Source organism: Haliotis rubra, unplaced genomic scaffold, assembly GCF_003918875.1.
Source record: "Haliotis rubra isolate DU_JTF1 unplaced genomic scaffold, ASM391887v1 Scf67, whole genome shotgun sequence".
NCBI classification, from domain to species: domain Eukaryota; kingdom Metazoa; phylum Mollusca; class Gastropoda; order Lepetellida; family Haliotidae; genus Haliotis; species Haliotis rubra.
In genome coordinates, this window is record NW_025767379.1 from 2,161,942 (window position 1) to 2,186,347 (window position 24,406).

General features: G+C 38.8%; 1 protein-coding gene across 3 annotated transcripts; it reads left to right on the forward strand.

The window, feature by feature from the left end:
* The first annotated feature begins 796 nt into the window (after nt 1-796).
* On the forward strand, nt 797-24,379 carry LOC124257654 (calcium-binding protein P-like). Of its 3 annotated transcripts, none has more exons than XR_006893318.1 (4): nt 797-1,249; nt 11,962-12,261; nt 16,838-23,613; nt 23,677-24,379. XR_006893318.1 is itself a non-coding variant. In XM_046691766.1 (3 exons), exons 1-3 carry the CDS (start codon nt 1,189-1,191, stop codon nt 17,287-17,289), a joined length of 813 nt encoding a protein of 270 aa, XP_046547722.1. In that variant the 5' UTR covers nt 797-1,188; the 3' UTR covers nt 17,290-24,379. The 3 variants fall into 3 exon arrangements, 1 of the variants encoding a protein (XP_046547722.1); XR_006893319.1 differs by having other exon boundaries at nt 23,762-24,379; XM_046691766.1 differs by having other exon boundaries at nt 16,838-24,379.
* Nucleotides 24,380-24,406: the final 27 nt, after the last annotated feature.

Below are 24,406 nucleotides of genomic sequence, written 5' to 3' on the forward strand. Positions count from 1 at the left end.
TTAACATCTACTTTTTGCTTAGGTGCAGATTATGCTGAGATTTGTCTCGACCTCAAACCTATAGAAACATCTAAAGTCTGTTGAACACATTCAGAAATGGATGACTTCTGTTCTGTGTCCTGACCAAAAGTTCACCGCCTCACTTCAAGAATGCAAGAATGGCGAATGCAGTTGCTTGAAGCTCAAATATGTGTTTATCATGAGGTGTGTAAGCGTATGTGTCACACTGTGTATGTATGTATGTATGTATGTATGTATGTATGTATGTATGTATGTATGTATGTATGTATGTATGTATGTATGTATGTATGTATGTATGTATGTATGTATGTATGTATGTAAACAAATAAAATTATTCATGCCTGAAACATTTTGATTCTTGATCAGTGGGAACATTAGGTTCTGAATCTAAGTTTCTGACTGCAAATAGTGACAAGTGTAGTTTTTAACATTTAGTTTGTATAACCATTATGCAGGAATGCAATATATACTTTCATTTTGATTTGAGTAGCTACGCATGGTCTATTAAGGATTATAGATCCACTTGAAACCATTGTGTAACTATTACTAAAAGTAAACTTTAAAGGTGTCAGTCAATATCTGCTCTAGTATTGATCAGCTGGAGTATAAAATTGAAGGTAAAGACAGTTATTGTAGGTTCTGTCAGTTATTGTCTCTTTTATTTACCAATCAGTTATAGTAAATCCCTTACAAAAACCTTCATTCCACTTTCGTATTTTCTTAGAATCCAATTTAGTAAGAGCTCGCACTTGTTCCATCTTAATTTCCAGGATGACATTTTTACTATCTTTCCAGGGACGATAACGCTACCACTTCCGGTTTTATGTCAAACGTGAATTTGACAGACAAAGACGAGACAATGTTATAGCGAATCCGCTTGTTCTAATGCATCGCGGGAACCACATCTTGCTGTCTGCAGGTTTAGGACAGAGAATATGTCACAAACAACGTCTGCACATTGTGGCAAATTTTGGTATCAAAACGGCGGCACGTTACTGTGCAGTTTGATGTGACTCACAACTCACATTGTATTTTTTAACCCGGCGTTGAACCGGCTTCACTTGGTTTTTCGAAAATTTTCCAGCGTGCTGTGATTGTACGTTGCAACAAATGTGTTGCAAATTTGATTCTACTTGTTATTTTATATTTATGTGACCGACTTGTAAAATGATGCGAAAATTAGCTGCAACGGATTTTACAAGTACTACTGGCTACTTCGATGACAGTTGTAAGTACTTTTCCATATTTGCGCTATCGTTCTGCATTTACCGCCATATGTGCTTTTCTATAAAACGCTTTTGCAGAGGATAAATTTATAGCTTTTGTTTGAAAAAAATGTTTGTCACGAACCCTTGATGCAGGTTATTGTACGCTAAAATGATTTTACTAAACTTATATAACTTTGGCCATATCAATTATTAACAAATCTACAAGGAGAAAAAACAGTAACATATTCATATTTTAAATGCAATATAATATTCGTATGGTTTAGACAATTATTTCACGCATCATATTTTACATTCCCTGAAAGAAAGTGTCTGCTTTGTTATCATTTTCTCATTTTGTGCTAATTTTGTAAGGGACCGTTCATAAGTTATGGCTAGGGGTCACCCATTTTGTTCTGGGGAGCTAGGGGGTTCCATCAATTTTGTACACACATACTAGGGGGTCAGCAATTTTGTACATAAAAATATGTTTAAAATTATGCTTAGAAATTATGGGAAGGGGAGGCGGGGATAATTGATTTTGTACATGACATGCAGGGGGGTCACTTATTTTGACCATAAATTTTCGGGGGGGTCATTCACATTGTACATGCTACTCCATAAAAATCATCATCTCTCCTTCTCTCTCTTTCTTCCCCCCCCCCTATCATAAATTATGACCGGTCCCTAATCTTCCAAGATATGTCAACATGCCTAACCAGGTTGGGTATAGCATGGTATAGTTTCCTTGGCAACATACACGATTACCAAAGCAGACATGGGGTAAATTAGCTGTATGGGTTCTGCTTGTTTGAAAATAACTTAGTTAAGGTCTGGAGGTGCAATGTTGCTAATTATTCATGATTATTATAAAGCCAGATAGCATGTACCGGTGCATGGTATACGGTTTTAAAGGGCATACAGGGATACACAGGTCCGACATCCTTGATTGTATCTGAATCTGTGAAGTGGCCCTAACTATTAACGTTAAAGACAAGGGTAAGGAAATAACCCCTTTTCATAATTTCAAGTTGTGACCCATTTTGAAACACTGGCTCTTGTATGTACACTAAGGCTGTTACGATTCACTCGCATATTCAGTGAATCGAACCGTAGCCCTTCATGAATTCAATTCGTTATTCGTGGTCACTAGAACCGAATATTCATGAATATTTACTTTTTTTTTAAGGGAGTGTGTTTTACTTGAACCCTTTTGTCCTTTTTCAAAACGAGATATGCATTATGTACTAGCCTTGTAGTAGCGCAAGTCATGTTAGTTTGCCAAGGGCGGACATGTTACTGTCAACTATAACTATTACATACCAAATCTGAGTGTCATGAGATGAGTGACAAATTACCACTGTCAACATGGGCATTCAATATTGTGCATCAATCACTTAACTGCAATATTGTATTCGTGAATAATTATTCGTATTCGTTACTCAATATTCGTGATACGTATCATATTGGCAACATAGTGTATTCATTACAGCCTAATGTACACATTACTAACCCTACATTATTTACATATACATGTTTAATAGTTGAAATTAAGTGGCAGGATCTCCCCATGCATTCTTTTTAATCATAGGAGTCTCTACACACTTTTAACAAGAATGTTTTGACATGATCAGCATGTGAGTGGCAATAGATTATTTCATAGTTGTCATTAGTATCTGTGTGCAGTTAACATGCTTATGGCTAAAGAGAGTGGTTAGCAATGGTTGGTATCAGGTTGCTATTGGTAGTAGTCAGTGCTTCTGTGGAATTGTGATGTTATTGCAAATGATCAAGCGTAACCAGTCAATAATTCATACTCGTGGACAAAAGTGTATAATACAAATCTAGACTGAATGTGAGCTGTATAAAAAAATGTTTGATGGTAAATCTTGTTGAGCAGACATATACGTTGTAATCTTGATGGAGGTAACTCTGGTTACCAATGAAACACCTGATTATGTCTTCTACAAAGTACACTCTTTCTCAATCAGAACAGCTCTTAGAACGGCTACTGTCTTGTATTTTTTGTGCTAAGATTAATCCATTACATATTCTTTATTTTTGCCAATAAAACTATGCACAACAAATATTCGGACACAAATGCATAAACTTGTTATATGTAACAGTTGACAACATAATTATGTACAGCTTTAGAAGGAATTTGTTGATGCTGTCATATGCCTTCAGATCACCCTATACATGATGTTTATAAAATAATGATTAACAAATTTGGAACTGTCATGTAAAAGTAACATACAAGATCTAATGTAAATATCACATAGACAACTATGGTTAGTGCAGATGGTGTTGAAGTACGGCATCGCAAGTTGGGGTGAAGAAGTTCTTTGATAGAAGAGTATTAGAGTATTAAGACATGATAAGAAGATGTCAGAAGAACATCAGGCTGTGCCAAGAGCTTCTGAGTCCACTAGCCTATACATGGCTTTTAGTAGGGCTGCAACAAATCCACTTTTAGATGAATGTGGTGCATATCATGAATATCGGTGATCAAATACAATAACAAGTCAGCAGTGGATGTATTATTCACGTTCAGTGAAACAAAACTAGATTATTTGACATGTCTTGACTATGCTGACTGTACTAATGTATCATACCAGTGACCACATCACTGTCACATTATATATTATTAAGAGTGTTGACTATTATACGGCTTGGATATATATATGTTACAGGGAATGTGTGAAACCAGGGATTTCAATAATCCCTAAAAGAATCAGTGATTTCGAAATCACTCTGACTCTGACAGGGATTTCATGTATTCCCTAAAATTTCAAGGGATTTCATGAAATTACTGATATTCATGGTGTTCCATTTCACACATTCCCTGTTATTATATCAATGAATGTATGAAATTAACTGTTGAGTCTCATTACATCCTTCAGTTCTTGGGACTTGAAAACTTTGACAATTTACTGATGACACTCTAGGCTAATTACTACCTTGAGTAGGGGTGCCTAGGTAATTTTCTCGCTGCTTTAAATGCGTGTATCATGACCTCCTGCTTCATTTGCTCCTTTCTACTCTTAGTTGGTGAGCAAATAGTGGGATTCTTCTTCCTTCGCGTGGACCAATGTTTTTCTCACTGTGAAGTACATAAACTCCCTGGATTTATGGCAATGGTTGATTTTGAAAAGGCATTTCGTCGTAGTCCTGTCAAAACCTCGTATCTGACTTTTATAAAGTTTTGAGATAATCGAAAAAAAATGTTTCATTTATATGTGTGTGCATTGAGTTTTCCACCATAATTTTGCATCATTATTTGCAGTGAAACCAAACATGTTTGGTATCTTAATTCCAAAGGGTTAGGCCTGGATGAAAAATACGAGGTTTTGCATCAAGTCCATTATCAAATTGGATATTTTGAAAAACAGCTAATTTCAATTAAATGTATTCAGATAACAATTAAACAGGAAGAAGAGACAGTCTGGTGCCTGTTCAATGAGCCAGAAGCATTATTGCATGATCAAATACACTCTTTCTCAATCAGAACAGCTCTGAACGGCTACTGTCTTGTATTTTTGTGCTAAGATTAATCCATTACATATTCTTTATTTTTGCCAATAAAACTATGCACAACAAATATTCGGACACAAATGCATAAACTTGTTATATGTAACAGTTGACAACATAATTATGTACAGCTTTAGAAGGAATTTGTTGATGCTGTCATATGCCTTCAGATCACCCTATACATGATGTTTATAAAATAATGATTAACAAATTTGGAACTGTCATGTAAAAGTAACATACAAGATCTAATGTAAATATCACATAGACAACTATGGTTAGTGCAGATGGTGTTGAAGTACGACATCATAAGTTAAAGGTGAAGAAGTTCTTTGATAGAAGAGTATTAGAGTATTAAGACATGATAAGAAGATGTCAGAAGAACATCAGGCTGTGCCAAGAGCTTCTGAGTCCACTAGCCTATACATGGCTTTTAGTAGGGCTGCAACAAATCCACTTTTAGATGAATGTGGTGCATATCATGAATATCGGTGATCAAATACAATAACAAGTCAGCAGTGGATGTATTATTCACGTTCAGTGAAACAAAACTAGATTATTTGACATGTCTTGACTATGCTGACTGTACTAATGTATCATACCAGTGACCACATCACTGTCACATTATATATTATTAAGAGTGTTGACTATTATACGGCTTGGATATATATATGTTACAGGGAATGTGTGAAACCAGGGATTTCACGTAATCCCTAAAAGAATCAGTGATTTCGTGAAATCACTCTGACCCCCAGGGATTTCATGTATTCCCTAAAATTTCAAGGGATTTCATGAAATTACTGATATTCATGGTGTTCCATTTCACACATTCCCTGTTATTATATCAATGAATGTATGAAATTAACTGTTGAGTCTCATTACATCCTTCAGTTCTTGGGACTTGAAAACTTTGACAATTTACTGATGACACTCTAGGCTAATTACTACCTTGAGTAGGGGTGCCTAGGTAATTTTCTCGCTGCTTTAAATGCGTGTATCATGACCTCCTGCTTCATTTGCTCCTTTCTACTCTTAGTTGGTGAGCAAATAGTGGGATTCTTCTTCCTTCGCGTGGACCAATGTTTTTCTCACTGTGAAGTACATAAACTCCCTGGATTTATGGCAATGGTTGATTTTGAAAAGGCATTTCGTCGTAGTCCTGTCAAAACCTCGTATCTGACTTTTATAAAGTTTTGAGATAATCGAAAAAAAATGTTTCATTTATATGTGTGTGCATTGAGTTTTCCACCATAATTTTGCATCATTATTTGCAGTGAAACCAAACATGTTTGGTATCTTAATTCCAAAGGGTTAGGCCTGGATGAAAAATACGAGGTTTTGCATCAAGTCCATTATCAAATTGGATATTTTGAAAAACAGCTAATTTCAATTAAATGTATTCAGATAACAATTAAACAGGAAGAAGAGACAGTCTGGTGCCTGTTCAATGAGCCAGAAGCATTATTGCATGATCAAATACAATGTTTAAACAAGAAAAAGATCATTTTATGGCCCAAGGTCCATTTGCATGACATGTTTTATCAGTGTAAGAAAATACTAAATGAACCACTTATTCATGACTGCTGTACCGTGATTACCTGCAGTGGGCCCTATTCATATAATCCATCTCATTTACAGTATCGTCTCTAAAGACGTCTCACACAACGGGGCCCTCGACCTGTACTGACCATACAGTCAAACTCCTTAAAATGAGCAAACATTGTTACAAAACCTTTGTAAGTTAAATATGAAGAATGGAACGAATTGTAACATGTTCTGTATCAACTCTGATTACTTAAGTCTTAGCAAACTATTGGGCACAACCCTGTACGTTTATGCACCACACCTTCCCCAAAGTTTGATAACTGATAGAACAAATAGGAATGAACCGTCAGGACATATGGTCCAGTCACCATATTTCAACAGTAATAAGCCTCTCATAATCATCGGCCTCTCACAAACCCCTTACAATAAATAAACACCCATGAAACACCATTGTGACTTGACTATTTGTAACATAAAACAGGTGCCCTCTTCCAGCGCTACATTCTGAATTATGAACATATTGCAATAACATATTGCATACAGTTTGACACTACTTCAACCAAACTGTCTGTAATAAGAAATGTGTCTCTTACAGTTTTGTGATTTGTGAGAGAATGTTATTTCCCAAGAGAAGGAAGAGCATTATAGAATAGATGCTAATCGGATGGCATAACAAATCTGAGCTCCTGAAGATGGTGGTACTTGGCTTCCTTGATGTTCAGTGGTTGTAAAAAACCTTCGTGACTGTTTTCTTTCCTGCTCCCCTGTCTGTGGTCTACGAGGTAGATCTTGCCAGTCATCAGTGCTATGCATGAAGAAAATCCTTTGACTTCAGTATTTGATGTCAGTAACTCGTGGATCTCCACCTTTGTTACTGGGTCTGACAGAAGTATAAGTGAAACAAGGAGAAGAGTCTTTGACGAAGTCATACATAATAGACTTGACTACATATTGCTTGCTATCACTGACAGTTTTTATAGCATCAACTGGGTACCCATTTTCTGCTGGGTGAACAGAGGCAATGTTGAACCAACTCACTTGCCACAGGTGAGACCTGATGTATGATATGTGTTTCGTTGTGGGCCAGGACTGAAGTTGTAGAAACTCTCAGGAGTCAATCTGCCAAACATGGTCACCCATCCAAGGACTCATCGTTGCTTAACTTCAACTGATTCGTGACGTGAGCTCTATGCACAGGACCACACGCTACCACGATATATATATAATATTATAATATATATATATATGAATATGTATATGTATATGTACAGGACCATATGTGTATATATATATATATATATATATATCAGATTATGATATATATATATGTTACAGTCAGATTGTGAAATCAGTCATTTCGTGAAGAGGGTCAGCCATTCAACTATCCCTACTGCTCGTTCTCTTTCTGCCTGGGTTAACCTTGGCATTCTCTCTGTGTGACTTTATGTGCAGTGATATTGCAGTGTTGGACAGGCCATTTATACTGATTTTTCGCACGATCTTTCCCATGTATCCAACTAAGACATGTGTGTCATGTTTCTGAGAGTCGGGGCCACAAAATACGTTTTGGCGATTTGTTTCGTGCATCACGAACATTGGCAATCGTTATCAAGCACATTTACTTCAAATTTGATGGAAATGTCCAACCCTATTAATATAGCCAATAGCGAAATGGCTGAAATTTTTAGTCATTTCACAAAATGACTGATTTCACAATCAGACTGTAACATATATGCATAGTCGTCACTGAATTGTGTGACTGTGTCACCTGGAGAAACTTCTCTTTTGATGTAGTCTGTAATGGAGGAGGAAAACACGAGAACAATTAGCTCCCTGTGACCTTCATGCCAGACGTATTACATGACGACATGTGAAGCAACATCGAAGATGTTAAAGTTGTGACAGGCCAACTTGGTTTTATGCTACAATACACTACCATTCAGTGATGGAGCAATCAACACAGCTTGTAGATCCATGGTGAGAACTTCACCTTTGATTGCTTTCTGATTGTCATCTGTAAGAACTAGTCTACTCATGGCTGTAGTTTCATGTTCTAATCATGACTAACAGCTCAGTCACTGACCGAATGTTGGGTTCCAGAAACAGTTTATTTACTGGAATTTCTACAATAATGGATGACAGTTTTGGTATTAGATACAATACAAGTATCAAGGATCAAATGTTATACCCTAAAGGGTGCTAAAGACGGGAAAAAAACATACACTGTCAGTTATCCAGATTCTTCAGTTATATGTCAAAACTTGTTGTTTTATGTTTATTTCACAGCATTTTATGAATTTCATAACATAGGTGGTATTTCGAGCACAATACCACTGTAGCAATGTGAATAAGCATCGAAACACATCCTCACAAAATGGTAGCGCTGAAACTTACGAGGTTTTGCATGTCACTTTTGGGGACTAATAAGATAGGTGCTTTTGAAAAATGGTTGTATCTTGGAATTCTATTGGAGGATTGTTATGAGAATTTGACAGAAAATGCATTGATACTAGGTGAATGTATTTTTCATCTAAAGTCAAGTTTGGCGAAATGCCGACATACAAGGTTTTGACAGGACTGCGACGATTTGACTCTTTAGAATGGCAATTTATCGAAAAAGCATTAGACACATTCCAATTTTTTACTCAAAATAGTCATAGTGCTATAAGGGGTGGTGGGGTAGCCTAGTGGTTAAAGCGTTGGCTCGTCACGCCGAAGACCCGGGTTCGATTCCCCACATTGGCACAATGTGTTAAGCCCATTTCTGGTGCCCCCCGCCGTGATGTTGCTGGAATATTGCTAAAAGCGGCGTAAAACCAAACTCAGTCAGTCAGTCATAGTGCTATAATAAACTCGGGACATATTTCCAATTTTTTCAGTCTGGGTTGGGGTCTCGACAGGGAGACCCTTTATCGCCTTACCTGTTCATAATGAGTGCAGAATTGCTTGCTATTTCTTTTAAATGTAACACATGAAATATAACCGGGATTAATGTGAATGGAGTAGAATATTCTATTTTCCAATATGCAGATGATACCAATTTCTCAATCGACAGATCAGAACAAAGTCTATCAGAAGTCATGAAGACTCTTAAACTAAAGAATTAGCTATTTGCTCAGGGTCAGCAGTTTGGATTGGATCCCAAACTGGTTCGTCTGATAAACTGTCGCCTCATATACCTCTTTATTGGTCCAAAGAAGCCTTTAAGATTCTAGGAATTACATTTTCAACAAATCTGAGAGAAATGCTAGATTTAAATTTTGATAAGCAATTTACAAAGGCAAGAAAAGTGCTATTCACATGGTTACATAGAATGTAAACTCTGCGATGAAAACTTGTTATAATAAAATCTCAAATTTTACCGTCATTTACCTTCCGTTTTGGCGTCTCGTCCATCTCCTGAATGTTTTTAAAACGAGTGAACTCTTTGTTGTATCGTTTTATACGGTGTGGTAATAGAAATAGAATAAAAAGAAGAAAAAATGAATCGGAAACCTCTACAGGTTTGGACGAATTTGACTGCTTTTTCCCCAATGATATGAATTTTCATTAACCTAGCCTTACCAGCTGTCTATCCTCAGCGTCTGCTCTTTAGGAATGATGTGACAATGGACAAAGAAGTGTCTCTCTGGACTGCTGTAATTTCCGAGTTGAATTGTAGTGGTCAGGGTTTCCAAAAAATGTAACTGTGGTCCAAACCACAATGTAAATCGAGACGTAACTGTTTTAAAACGGGACTGAAGTGTAATGGTCTGTGTCATGACATCTTGTCCCAACAGATGAACTTTAAGAGTATAAACTCTCAGTCGAAGTAAACTTAGGCTCAGTATTATTCGTTACACTGCTTCTACTGAGTCTAACAAACCCTAGTAGAAGGTCGCGTCAGCTAACCTTTGAGCGATCGTCCAATCACATGTGAGATGGGCGAACGGATTTAACCAATCAGACAATGGCTGCTGTTTAGGGTTCGGCGGGACTTACAAAATTCCCGGTCACTGACACTCATCTCTCAACAAACGAAAATCTGCATAAAAACAGATATTTGACCTGCAGTATATATGCCTAGGGCTTTCTGATGACATGGTTACCATTAGCTAATATTTCCGCAAGCTGACATCCTTGAATATTGACAAAACGCTATTTTCAGCGACTGTTTACTCAGCATGCTGTGGCGTGCTCCATGTGCATCACACGGAAGCAATTGTAAAGAAAATAGCAATCGAAATCGTTCGGGTACAAACTTTTTTGAGGGAAAAGTGCAAACGGTATTTGCAAATGTCAACTTTCGCGATTTGGTAAGCTGTGTTCTGATTGGTCAACTGAAAAGGTTAGCTGACGAGACCTTCTACTAGGTTTTGTTAGACTCAGTGAAATGAATAATACTGAGCCTAAGCTTACTTGGACTGTATAAACTCTGCACTTGCATTATATATTTGGTGTTCTCTATTTAAATAAAGGCTGACAGGGGTTTCATGAAATCCCTGAGCCAATATTTCAGTAATTTCATGAAATCCCTTGAAATTTTAGGGAATACATGATATCCCTGAGGGGATTTCACGAAATCACTGATTCTTTTAGGGATTATGTGAAATCCCTGGTTTCACACATTCCCTGTAACATATATTTGATTTTAGTGATCATGAATAACGAATTGAATTCATGAAAGGATACCGTTTGATTTACAGAGTATGTGAATGAGCCTTAATGTGAGCCTCAGCTCTTATTATCTTTTTTACATTATCACATGCACTGTTCTGAGATATTTCGCTAAAAGATCAAAGGGTCCGGAAGTACTTTATCCTCCATCAAACTACACTTTATGAGTGTCAGTGGGTTGATGTCATTATACTGTTAAGATTACATCCAGCGTGAATAAACATACCCTTAGTAACACTGATTCATCATTCTTGTCAACTGATCACATAGATAAGATGAAATATGATAAGTTGGACCTTTTCCCGATTTAACATTTCAAGCATGGTCTCTTCACTCTGAAGATTACATAAAGCAAATTTCTTGAATGATGATGATTATTTGGAGATTTAACATGCGCTTTCAGCATATTTTGCACACAGATGTCTTAAATTTCACATTGCACAAGTTATTGTGGACTGTTAATTAACTGATTTGTGTTCTCAAAGTTGATTAGACAATGCACACTGGAAGTATTGCTTTGTAACTCCCACCTTGGACTGCTGCTAAGGGATAAACATTGGAGTCATTACTTCATGTTAATATTCCAAGGGTGATGAAACATTTTGTAAAACACAATATATTCTTTGGTCTCTGTTTTGGTCTTACTTGCAGTTATTTCTGTGAAAAGATACAAACAATGTCTAAAGTTTTTCAGCACAGACATTTTAGGGACAAAATCAAAGTATGATATCATATTTTAGAAAAACAAACTTAACTTTTTAAGTTTTGAGACCCCCTCCAGTCCCCCCACCCCAAAATATACTTAATTCTCAAAATGTTGTAATCCTAACTTTAGGTGCCACTTTTGTCTTGCATTCTCGTGTTTCCTGAACATTCATGTGCATGTAAAACTTATTGAAATTCATTTGGATGCAATACCTTACAAATTATTTTGTTTGAAATATCTCCCATGGCCCTTCCAAGTTTCAAGTGGTGTTTGAATATCTCTTATTTTGTCCTGTTGCAGACTACAATGGTGGCCATAGGGAAGTACACACAGGACCATCTCTGGTTCTCATCGTGGGTCTCACCATGGCATTTGTGGGAGCAGCCATATTGATAGTGGTCATCTGCTGTGTATGCAGGAAGCGCCAGCCTCCAGATTCCCAAGGCGCCATGTACGAACGGGCAGCAACATCGGACGGCCAGAGCGTGGTCACCTCCTACCCCCTTGGTCCAGTAACAACAGGTAGTGCTCAGTCCACCCAGTCTGGCATGACTGTTTCCAAGACAACGTCAACCGCTGCGTCTCAAATGTCCAGTGGAGGTAGGCTGGTCTCTGTCAAGAGTCTCGCTTTACTAACCATTGCTGCAGCCATTTGTCGCTCCTTGAATGTGGGGATTCACGACAGACTAGATCCTCTCATTGCTTCAAGCTTGACCATCATTAAGTATTGCGATTTGGAGCATTGTGTTTCCTGCTTGGCTGTCATTTTGTGTTTGGATTGGGAGCTGAGGGCTTCCTGCTTGCCTCAGTCATTAACTGTGGGAGTCCAAGGCACGGTGCTTTCTGCCTACCTGTAATTAAGTGTGGGAATTCAGGGAGTGCTTTCTGCTTATACGTTTTTAAGTGTTGTGATTCAGGGCACGGTGCTTTCTTCTTATCTGTCATTAAGTGTGGAATTCAACTTTTTCAAGACAGTGCTTTCTGCTTATCTGTCATTAAGTGTGGTGATTCCAGGCTGTGTAGGTCTTAAGTGCTTTTTGCTTGCCTATGATATTAAATTTATGTTCATGTCCATGATCCCATGTAGGGATAACAGGCCAGATACCTAGTGCTGTAACAGCGATGCAGTATTGTATTCCGTACCAGGCCCATGACACAGCATATCGACTTACAACCCATTACATACCATTACATGTCAAGTTATGTTTGTGTAAAACTCAAAAGAAATTACAGTTCAACAACCAGCTTATGCAGATTCTGTAGTTGACCTGCTAAAAGAATGAATGAAACTTATGAAATAAAATTTCTGTATTGGGATATGAATTGTATCAGACCAATAACATGGGATATGTATCATATAGCAATCACACCATATTGATAGACCTCTGCTGATATCCCAATTAGTTGCCACATGCTTGTCTTTCCACTGTAGGACATTCCTATCAGTTAACCCCTGAAGGTGCTACATGCTTTTCTCTCATTGATGGAGTTCCAGGCCAGATAATATGGTTGCTTCTTGCTTGTGTCACCCTGCCGCCATATAGCTGGAATACTGCTGAGTGCGGCGAAAAACTAAACTCACTCACTCACTTGTGTCACCCCTGGGTGTGCCCTGCCTTGTACTTCCTATAGGTTATGCCTGCTTGTCTCACCTTGGGCTATGCCATGTCTGGTAGTTCCTATAGGTGATTGTCTCATAGTTTGAATAGGCGATGTCTGCTTGTCTTATGTTTGGATATGCCATGTCTGGTAGTTCCTATAGGTTATGCCTGCTTGTCTCACCTTGGGCTATGCCATGTCTGGTAGTTCCTATAGGTGATGCCTGCTTGTCTTATGTTTGGATGTGCCATGTCTGGTAGTTCCTATAGGTGATGCCTGCTTGTCTTATGTTTGGATATGCCGTGTCTGGTAGTTCTTATAGGTGATGCCTGCTTGTCTTATCTTTGGATATGCCATGTCTGGTAGTTCCTACAGGTGATTGTCTGGTAGTTCCAATAGGCGATGCCTGTTTGTCTTATCTTTGGATATGCCATGTCTGGTAGTTCCTACAGGTGATTGTCTGGTAGTTCCAATAGGCGATGCCTGCTTGTCTTATCTTTGGATATGCCATGTCTGGTAGTTCCTATAGGTGGTTGTCTGGTAGTTCCAATAGGCGATGCCTGCTTGTCTTATCTTTGGATATGCCATGTCTGGTAGTTCCTATAGGTGATTGTCTGGTAGTTCCAATAGGCGATGCCTGCTTGTCTTATCTTTGGATATGCCATGTCTGGTAGTTCCTACAGGTGTTTGTCTCGTACTTCAAATAGGCGATGTCTGCTTGTCTTATGTTTGGATATGCCTTGTCTTGTAGTTCCTATAGGTTATGCCTGCTTGTCTTATCTTTGGATATGCCTTGTCTGGTAGTTCAAATAGGTGATGCCTGCTTGTCTTATGTTTGGATATGCCTTGTCTTGTAGTTCCTATAGGTTATGCTTGTCTCACCCAGGGGTATGCCATGTCTGGTAGTTCCTATAGGTTATGCCTGCTTGTCTCACCCTGGGGTATGCCATGCCTGGTAGTTCCTATAGGTTATGTCTGCTTGTCTCACCCTGGGGTATGCCATGTCTGGTAGTTCCTATAGGTTATGTCTGCTTGTCTCACCCTGGGGTATGCCATTCCTGGTAGTTCCTATAGGTTATGTCTGCTTGTCTCACCCTGGGGTATGCCTTGCCTGGTAGTTCCTATAGGTTATGTCTACTTGTCTCACCCTGGGGTATGCCATGTCTGGTAGTTCCTATAGGTTATGTCCGCTTGTCTCACCCTGGGGTATGCCATGTCTGGTAGTTCCTATAGGTTATGTCTGCTTGTCTCACCCTGGGGTATGCAAAATCTGTTAGTTCCATTAGGTTATGTCTACTTGTCTCACCCTGGGGTATGCCATGTCTGGTAGTTCCTATAGGTTATGTCTACTTGTCTCACCCTGGGGTATGCCATGTCTGGTAGTTCCTATAGGTTATGCCTGCTTGTCTCACCCTGGGGTATGCCTTGCCTGGTAGTTCCTATAGGTTATGTCTGCTTGTCTCACCCTGGGGTATACCTTTCCTGGTAGTTCCTATAGGTTATGTCTACTTGTCTCACCCTGGGATATGCCTTGCCTGGTAGTTCCTATAGGTTATGTCTACTTGTCTCACCCTGGGGTATGCCATGTCTGGTAGTTCCTATAGGTTATGCCTGCTTGTCTCACCCTGGGGTATGCCTTGCCTGGTAGTTCCTATAGGTTATGTCAACTTGTCTCACCCTGGGGTATGCCATGCCTGGTAGTTCCTATAGGTTATGTCTACTTGTCTACCCCTGGGGTATGCCATGTCTGGTAGTTCCTATAGGTTATGTCTACTTGTCTCACCCTGGGGTATGCCTTGCCTGGTAGTTCCTATAGGTTATGTCTACTTGTCTACCCCTGGGGTATGCCATGTCTGGTAGTTCCTATAGGTTATGCCTGCTTGTCTCACCCTGGGGTATGCCTTGCCTGGTAGTTCCTATAGGTTATGTCTACTTGTCTACCCCTGGGGTATGCCATGTCTGGTAGTTCCTATAGGTTATGTCTACTTGTCTCACCCTGGGGTATGCCATGTCTGGTAGTTCCTATAGGTGATGCCTGCTTGTCTCACCCAGGGGTATGCCATATCTGGTAGTTCCTATAGGTTATGCCTGCTTGTCTCACCCTGGGATATGCCATGCCTGGTAGTTCCTATAGGTTATGTCTACTTGTCTCACCCTGGGGTATGCCTTGCCTGGTAGTTCCTATAGGTGATGTCTACTTGTCTCACCCTGGGGTATGCCATGTCTGGTAGTTCCTATAGGATATGTCTGCTTGTCTCACCCTGGGGTATGCCATGTCTGGTAGTTCCTATAGGTTATGTCTGCTTGTCTCACCCTGGGGTATGCCTTGCCTGGTAGTTCCTATAGGTTATGTCTACTTGTCTCACCCTGGGGTATGCCATGTCTGGTAGTTCCGATAGGTTATGTCTGCTTGTCTCACCCTGGGGTATGCCTTGTCTGGTAGTTCCTATAGGTTATGTCTGCTTGTCTCACCCTGGGGTATGCAAAATCTGTTAGTTCCATTAGGTTATGTCTACTTGTCTCACCCTGGGGTATGCCATGTCTGGTTGTTCCTGTAGGTTATGTCTACTTGTCTCACCCTGGGGTATGCCATGTCTGGTAGTTCCTATAGGTTATGCCTGCTTGTCTCACCCTGGGGTATGCCTTGCCTGGTAGTTCCTATAGGTTATGTCTGCTTGTCTCACCCTGGGGTATGCCATGTCTGGTTGTTCCAATATGCGATGCAGGCATGTCTCATTTATGGTATGCCATGCCTGGTAACTTCTATAGGTTACCCATTTTTTGGCTGACATTTGGGTATGCCAGACCTGGTATGGGTTCCAAGGGAGAAGTGTTTTCAGTATCACATGCTTTGCTCCTTGTCTTAGGATTCATTTACTGAAAGTTATGTGTAATTTCTTCTTGACCAGTGTGCATGCTACAGACCTGTATTCTCGGCAAGATTGTATGTAAGACATAAGAATGACAAAGTTTGTATGTAACAACCCATACAGGTTTCAATGGGTTGGCAAACCCGATATATTTGCTTTAGATTTCTCTTACAACAACATGAGACATATTCCAGTAAAATCTTTTGCAGTTTGACACTCTAGAGGTTCATGCTCAGAATTTGTAATCCTGCCTATCATTGTGTAGATGATGTGGATCATTGCCACACTTTTAGTCACAGGTTTCACTGGCCTAGATTGAATGTGTACAAGCCATCATGATATGGCTTGAATACCGTTGGCTGTGACATATACACTTGTCGTAAGAGGCGACTAACTGGATCGACTGGTCAGGCTCGCTGACTTGGTTGACACATGTCATCGGTTCCCAATTGCGTAGATCGATGCTCATGATGTTGATCACTGGATTGTCTGGTCCAGACTTGATTTTTTACAGACCACCACCATATGGCTGTAGTATTGCTGAGTGTGGCGTTAAACAACAAACCAACAACATCTACACAACATTCAGTCATTTCATCAAACGAATCAGATGAGCCCCAACGTCCCCCCATCAACATTTACTGCGAGTTAAAACTTCAAACTTGTCCCGTCTTGGCACAGCTTATGCTCATTGTTTTCCTCTCCAGGCCCCCCGATGCCTCAACCACCACAGCCTGGTCAGATGTATGGAGGCCACCCAGGACACCCCGGACACCCTGGACACCCCGGACACCCCGGACACCAGCCTTACCCAGGGTACCCTAACGCAGCTAACATGGGCCCTCCCTACATGTACCAAGTCCCTCAGCCTACCTTCCAGCCAATGACAACTCTGGCTGTGTTTGGTGCCCCGGACGGTGCCCCCCCGGAGAACTCCCAGGCCAACACCTCTGGGGGAACACCCATGCCATACTCTCTGTACTCCCCTGGACCAGGGGAGATGAAGCAGCCTTTGCCACAGGGGGTGCCACATCATTTACAGCAAGAATTTCAGCGCCAAGTTAATATGGCCACTCAGCAATACAACACAAACCAGCAGCAATCTTCTGAGTTTCCACGGCAACAAGCCACTGCCCCGCCTCCACCTGCTCCCATGTAGATGTTTTAGGCAGCTTTTATGTATTTGAACCTTGTTTGACGACTTAAATTTGTGTATATAAACTCTGAATGCAACAGTGGGTGTTACACACCGTAGTGACCCATGAGATAATTGGCCATATTGCTGTATGTGGTTCCTGGGAGGTTTATATTTCATAATGCAATATTGGGTTGATATGCCATTTTGCTATATGGCTTTCTAGCTCACCTGGACTCAAATTCCAGTGAGTATATTTCCTGGTCTAACTGTTGTTGGTCATACATCATCAATTTAATCAACATCACTTTTTGGGAAGGGTTGATGATGCTTCAAAAGCATATGGTAAATCTATCTCTGTGTACATGTATGCCGCTGCTTTGAAACAGATATGGTGTCATTTTGAAATCTTGAAATAACTGTGATATTATATGACCAGGTGAGCTTCAAAGTCATGGCGCTGTTTTATATGCTGTGTTTCCAACTGATGTTTTTATGACAATGACATGGGGTTTATATGTCATATTAACACAATTGTAATACCATCCTTCCGGGCATAGCCATATGGCCATGTGACCAGGTTGTGTGTCATGTGACAGGTCATGTGATTACAGTGATCATGTGACATCATGTGATTGCCGATGGATTTGATCATGGTGCTTTTTCATATACCCGTTTGGAGTCACAATACAATATTTTTATGGTGCATGCAAGAGATGTCTCAGACTACATTCACCAGTCTATAGTTTCACAGTGTTTATAGTTTTTACATGGTCACAATAAGCATAACTGAATATACATGTACTAATTTGGGTTAGCCATCTTACAAGTGTAGACATATAGATAAAATGTGTTGGGAAAAGGGAATTAATGGCAGTAAAGAGTTTGGCATGTTGTATGTTGACGAAGATTTAATGAAAGCAATAATGTCATTGTGTATCAGGGTGTCTCGGGGTGTCCACTGATATGTGACAGTAACTCTTGTTATTATGGTCGACTGTTTCCACCAGTGAACATAAAGCTTACAGGATAAAGGAAGGATGCATCATTAAATTTGTAATAAATTCTTATTTCATGGTACCATGTCACCAAATTAGTAAGTCATAGAGTCAATATACTTTAACTTTTGCAAACCTATACAGTTTCTTAACATACAAATTACAGATTGCTTCAGTGGAAAGATGGAATAAGCGTGCACCCTACATTCAGACAAAGTTTCCGTGTATGTTCATTTATTTTGAATGACCAGATATTCTTAAATAAATATTTCCCTGTTACTTACTTTATTGAGTGGATTCCTTGGCTAGGCCCCAGAGAACTTTGTGCAACAGCTAGATGCAGCCAGGGAGCTTGTACTGCTGTGTAAAGTGTCAAGGCAGTGTAATTATACCTAGCTAGTGTCAGCTCTACACAGTGAAGTAGTGGCACTGGTTCAAGCCCTGTGGACAATATTTAAAATTAAACATTGTTTATTTATGTCAATGTTTAATTTCATGTACAGACATTTTAAACCTTTGTACAAAGTTCTGTGTTAATGGTGTTTTAGTTTGTGTTGTCGTCTTCTGTTTTTATCATCCTAGATTTGTGTTCTTCATATGAAATACCTCATGACTGGGTAGCATTACACACAATATCAAAAACAAGCCAAAATGTTTGTTTTTTTATTTCACTTGATTTTCACGTACCATTGTCGTTTTTTACTCCAGCGAAAACAACACCCCTGTTATGGAGATAATGTCACTAGTGATTTTTACATTAATTTTTTTATATTAAAGTGGTGTTTTCTTCACTCATAAAGAACATTTGAATGGTTTACATCGTGTTTGGTATTACTTGAGTTGTCGAGCTGCTTTGTGGTGTACAGTGCTTGACAATTTCTTGTAACTAAAAAATGTAACATGACATGGTGATGCATTGTCATTCCTACTGAGGAGTCATTCAGGAGAGCCAGTATAACACCAGTATAACACCAGTATAACACCAGATTAGACTGACAAAACAATTGAGTTCATTGTGTTTCCATAACACAGCAATAAGGAAAGTTGTGAAGATTTTTGGTTCTCAGTTCTCCCCAGCAGAGTTACCTCCCCTGACTTCATTTTCATCTTTGTTTCATAGTGTGTAACCAAAGATACTCTCTTTGTATAAATATTTAACCAAAGATTTGTGGTGTGACATGAAGTATTAGTTTAGAGTAATTTCTTGCCCATGGTTGGTTCATGAAGAGTTTTTCAGGTTTGGTGTGATGGTCAGTGAATCCTTCATAGTTCATTATCTCATGTGTTATATCTTGATTATTACCCGGAGAAGTACCCTGGACCCATACACTTTGTCTCCAGGAGAACTTGAATGGCAATATGCTTAAAGGGGACATGCTGACAAACGTTTTGTGTTGTTGGCAGTGACAAGGTACAGGATGTATGTTGCTATAGAAGTGAGGTTTAACACTGGATTATTGAGCAATTATATCTATAGACAAAGTTAGCTCTTAAAGTAAATGTGAATTGAAAAATTAGCTAAAAACTACTAAAATTATTAAACATGTAATTTTTCAGTATTAGATGATAAAATTGAACAAGTAATTGATATACATTATTTTATCTACAGACAATATGTGTCACTTAATATACTGTATTATGAAATTTTGGTGAGATGTTCGTATAAATCATGAAATAAATTTATACTTAAAAAATGAAAACAAATATAATTAAATTTGTTTGGGAAATTTTAAAAATAATATTATCCATCTGACCTACATTTATAAAAATATGGGGTAAGTGTGCCTGTCGTGTATGGGGTCATTTAAGAATGATGTCCAACTGTTGTTTTTTGTTACAATTATGGGCATTTTCATTCTGATTTGTTAGAAATATGTGCAAGCTTGAAAGCTTTCTGTGTTGCGTGTGTCATTCAAGAACTGTTTCATTGCTTATTATACATCAAGTCCTATTTTGCATGTATGTGCTAACATTTATCATTGTCTTACCATCATCCTTCTTGTTCACTGCAGTCTCTTGTAAGACAAAACCTGACTGCTAGGACGGCCACTTTTACAATTTAGCTTGGATCTCGTCAAGATAGAAATATGAGGCTGAACTGGTGTATTGTCTTGGCGTGTATTTACGTGACAGTTTTCTGACATTGAAGTGTATATGGATTTAGTTTCAGGAAGCTCTCTACCCTCTTAATCTCTAGGGCTGCCATTTCAGTAAACTTACAGTAAGCCCTGGATCATTTCCATGTTTCATGCGATCACAAATTGGCCACCCTTATTTTCACCAACCAGTTTGATTAGCTACAGAAAGCATGTCTTCGTGTCCATTACAACTGGCACTGACAAGTCCATACCCATTTCTGTACCTAGGGGTTTGATTGGTCAGTAGAATGGTAGTGAAAATAAAGGGCAGGTAGTCTGAGATTTTGAGAACCTTGATAATAGATGAGGGTTTCATGTAGGTAAACAAGATGTTAGTCCCGGCAGTGTGGAGCTGAAATAGGGAGGCCAGTTTTAAGTATGAATGTTGAGTATTCAGAATAACATGTAGCAGTTCTTGTTTTGATATTAGATAATAATTGAAATAAGAAAGACAGTAAAACTTGGCATTGTGTATTTCATAGTAAAACGTGACATGATTATAAGATGTAAAACTGTTTAACTTGCTAGGACTTCATGATCTGATCCGTTGTTTACATGTCAGGGTTGTGTTGGCCAGTCCAGGAAATATATCCCTCCAATTTTTGTAGTATATTTACAAATGGTCAGTTTTATTTACTTTTTACATTGTACTTGTACAGAAGTCTCTTGTTGTGGAGGTAAAGCTTATGTTTTAAAGAGCAAATCTGTACCAGATTTATGTGTTCTTTTCATTTTGATGTGAAATTACTGTCTTATTTTTTAACAAATGGCACTTTACCGTTCCTTATGAATTGAATTGAAATATGATTTGTATTCTGTCTAATTTTACATTTTTTGTGTTGAAATGATGTGATTTATAAGTCAAAAGTTATACTGTCAATACAAACCGAAGTTGTTCAACTCATAGTAAGTCATGACAGACACATGGATGGAAGTAATATAAAAATTGGATGGTCCTTAACATCTTGTGAGTGGTATACAAGTCTTTTGGTTTGAATCTAAATTTGGATTCTGATGCAATAGTGATATGGCCAATATGTGGTCAGGTCTAGAGAAAATCTACAACAGAGAAAACCAGTAATAACTTAAAAATCACTGTTGAAATAAGCTCCTGTCCATGGCAGATCTTGTATTGGGCCATAGGTTCAAATATATGTGGCCTGCTGTAAATTTATCAGTCATTATATGTGTCACAATAAGCTGCAGTGTTTAACATGAGAGCCTGAAGGGTTTAATCAGGGCCTGCTGCTTCTAAAGTCTGCAGGTCCTACTGGCAGCCCGACAATTGTTTTTGTTTCCGACACTGTTACAAAGTAAGATATATTGCTGCCTATGGTGTTAATGCCCCTGCTCATGTAGAGCTACAATGTTGCTATGCTGCTGTAACTGTAGTATAGACCAGCTACCAGTGTGATAACTTGCCTTATAGCACATGCTAACTATGCTTGGATGTAGCGTCAGATGATAGTTGGTTCTAGTATATACTTGTGCAATCCCTAGGCTAGATCAGGTGTAGAACAGAGTAGCATTTAGAAGAAACTTACACCGCTACAGTTGCAGAAGTTCATCATCCATACTACTTGTCATTAGGACTCTTGTTAAATTGTCATCCATAACTTCATGTATTTCACCTTGTACATTAGTTTGTTTTGATGTACACGGTAGTATATTTGGAACTGGAGTGTACTGTGGTGGAAAGTGTATGGCATGACACCAAACCTTGGTCATGCTAATTGAAATTTCAGATTTACTTTCTAATTTTTAAACAATATTTGGCCTTCCTCACCTCTTTCTAACCTACAAATTAGCTTCAAGATTATTTTTTTAATTATTAATGTTTTGATAAAACTGCATCATATTTGAAAATGAAACCTAAAGAGATATTATGTATAATTCCAACATGTTTCCTTTGATAGGACCCCCCCTCCTCAGAAATATTGGATGAGTGTAATCCCTTCCAAAAAGATCTTGCTTATGACAGAATCCAGTTTAGGTGTAAGCATCCTGGGTGATCTCCCTTACCCAGTGTGGCAATGCTGGATTAGGCACATGTTGGAGCAAGGCCAAAGTATGTCAAGTTGGTCCGATATTTCATGATATGCTATAGCACCTGATTTAGCCTAATTGTCAAGGATCCCAGTATTTGAGGTTTGTGTGATGTGACAGCTGATACCTGCCATGTGTGTTGTGTTGTTGATGGTTCAGCTGTACAACATCTAGCATTAACATGCAGTCATACCACTCCTGGATGTCTTGTGTCTTGTGTGTCTGTGTATATACAACCACTTTCTGTCCAAATGTCCTTTAGAATTTGTTTCATCTCTCAAAGTCTTTTGAAAAGAACTTAACTGTAGCAGAAGGGCCTGTTGTCGTACAGGATACAATAGAAATGAACCCTGGCCAGATCTATGTATAAAGAAATGATGTGTCCCAACTGAGCATTACACTGAAACCACTGGGTGAGTCCTTGTAACAGGTGCTTGGTCTGTTTCACTGTCTGTAACCATTTGTGATCCTCTCTGCTCAGCTGTTTCGATAATTCAAAAACCATAAACAAAGCTAAGCTAGATTTTCTCAGGTTCAGGATCTCCCAACTCACTGGGCTCCTTGTCAGTTTTACTAGAGTTACGTGCATCTGTCAAAATGATATATTTTTAGAGATGAAGTGTTAGTATACCAGTTGCAATGCAGACTTGTAGAATGTCAAGATGCATGTGTTAGAGATGGAAAAGTCTGTTCAAAACAGGAAAATTAGCAATCATGAATATATCTGGAGATATTTGATATTTATGTGCTGCATTTAAAACGTTTCAGTGCTGTGTATTGGTTAGCTAGGGTATATTTCTGTATTACCATTCAGCCAAGGGACATTTCTTTTGTTCCCCTTTTAACAACAACCCTTCAGCATTACATCCCATGTGTAAAGCTTGGATATATTCAACATGTACAGATGTGTATCCTGCTTTGTTACCTGACTTCAGGTGGTGAAAATATCCAGTCAACTCCTAGAGGATGTGGAGAGATGGGAGTTGAGGCTGGTAGGAGTTACGGCTATGGGCTTAGATAGGGTAGGGTGTTATGTGTTAGTATTGTTAAGGAAAGGTTTAACATATCGGTAGACTTAAGACAGGAAAGTGGAATATTGGATATATCAGGAAGGGAGTAATGTGGGATACAATGTATTGAAAGCAAACACGCATAATGGACAAGGGGTATGGCAGGGATATGGGGTTAAGAAAGCATGGGATATGGGGTTAAGAAAGAATGGGATTAAGAAAGTATGGGATATGGGGTTAAGAAAGTATGGGATATGGGGTTAAGAAAGAATGGGATTAAGAAAGAATGGGATATGGGATTAAGAAAGAATGGGATATGGGATTAAGAAAGTATGGGATATGGGGTTAAGAAAGCATGGGATATGGGGTTAAAAAGTATGGGGTATGGGGTTTAGAAAGTATGGGATATCTAATGAATACATTGTGAGAGTCTAAATGTATATGGGTTCAGAAAACAGTTGGATGTGGAATATAACCTGGATAAAGGAATATGGGAAAAGGAAGCCAGGTATGCTATATGCTGAAAGTATGAGTTGACTTACAGGGTGCCAGCCATTATGCGTTTTGTATTACAAAATACAGCCAGAATATAGGTGGGTATGGGTAAATGTTATTAACAGGAGAAAGGGTTATGGGGTAGACCGACTCAGATAAGGGGCAAGTGTCTCTAGCCCTGAGTGACTATGCAGTGCAAGTTAATTGTCTGAAATCCATCTTAATGCCAACAGCAAACCATATCTCTTTTCACATATTGCTCTTTTCTATGTATTTTTATAATGCTCGCATAGTTTTGACTGTGTAGTTTTATATGCTATTTTAGACATTGTATTTTTAAACAATGAAAATGTGACTTTCTTTTTGAGGCTTTTAAAGCCATATTTATTACAGCCTGTATGTAATAAACAAAAGTCTTTGTAACAGAGTTGATTGTCTGAATATTTCCATTCTT

Excerpts from the sequence above, each read along its gene's own strand:
- LOC124257654 (XM_046691766.1), top strand. The coding sequence starts at position 1,189 with ATGATGCGAAAATTAGCTGCAACGGATTTTACAAGTACTACTGGCTAC. Across the intron at positions 1,250-11,961 it reads TGGCTACTTCGATGACAGTT|ACTACAATGGTGGCCATAGG; the intron begins GTAAGTACTTTT and ends GTCCTGTTGCAG. Across the intron at positions 12,262-16,837 it reads GTCTCAAATGTCCAGTGGAG|GCCCCCCGATGCCTCAACCA; the intron begins GTAGGCTGGTCT and ends TTTCCTCTCCAG.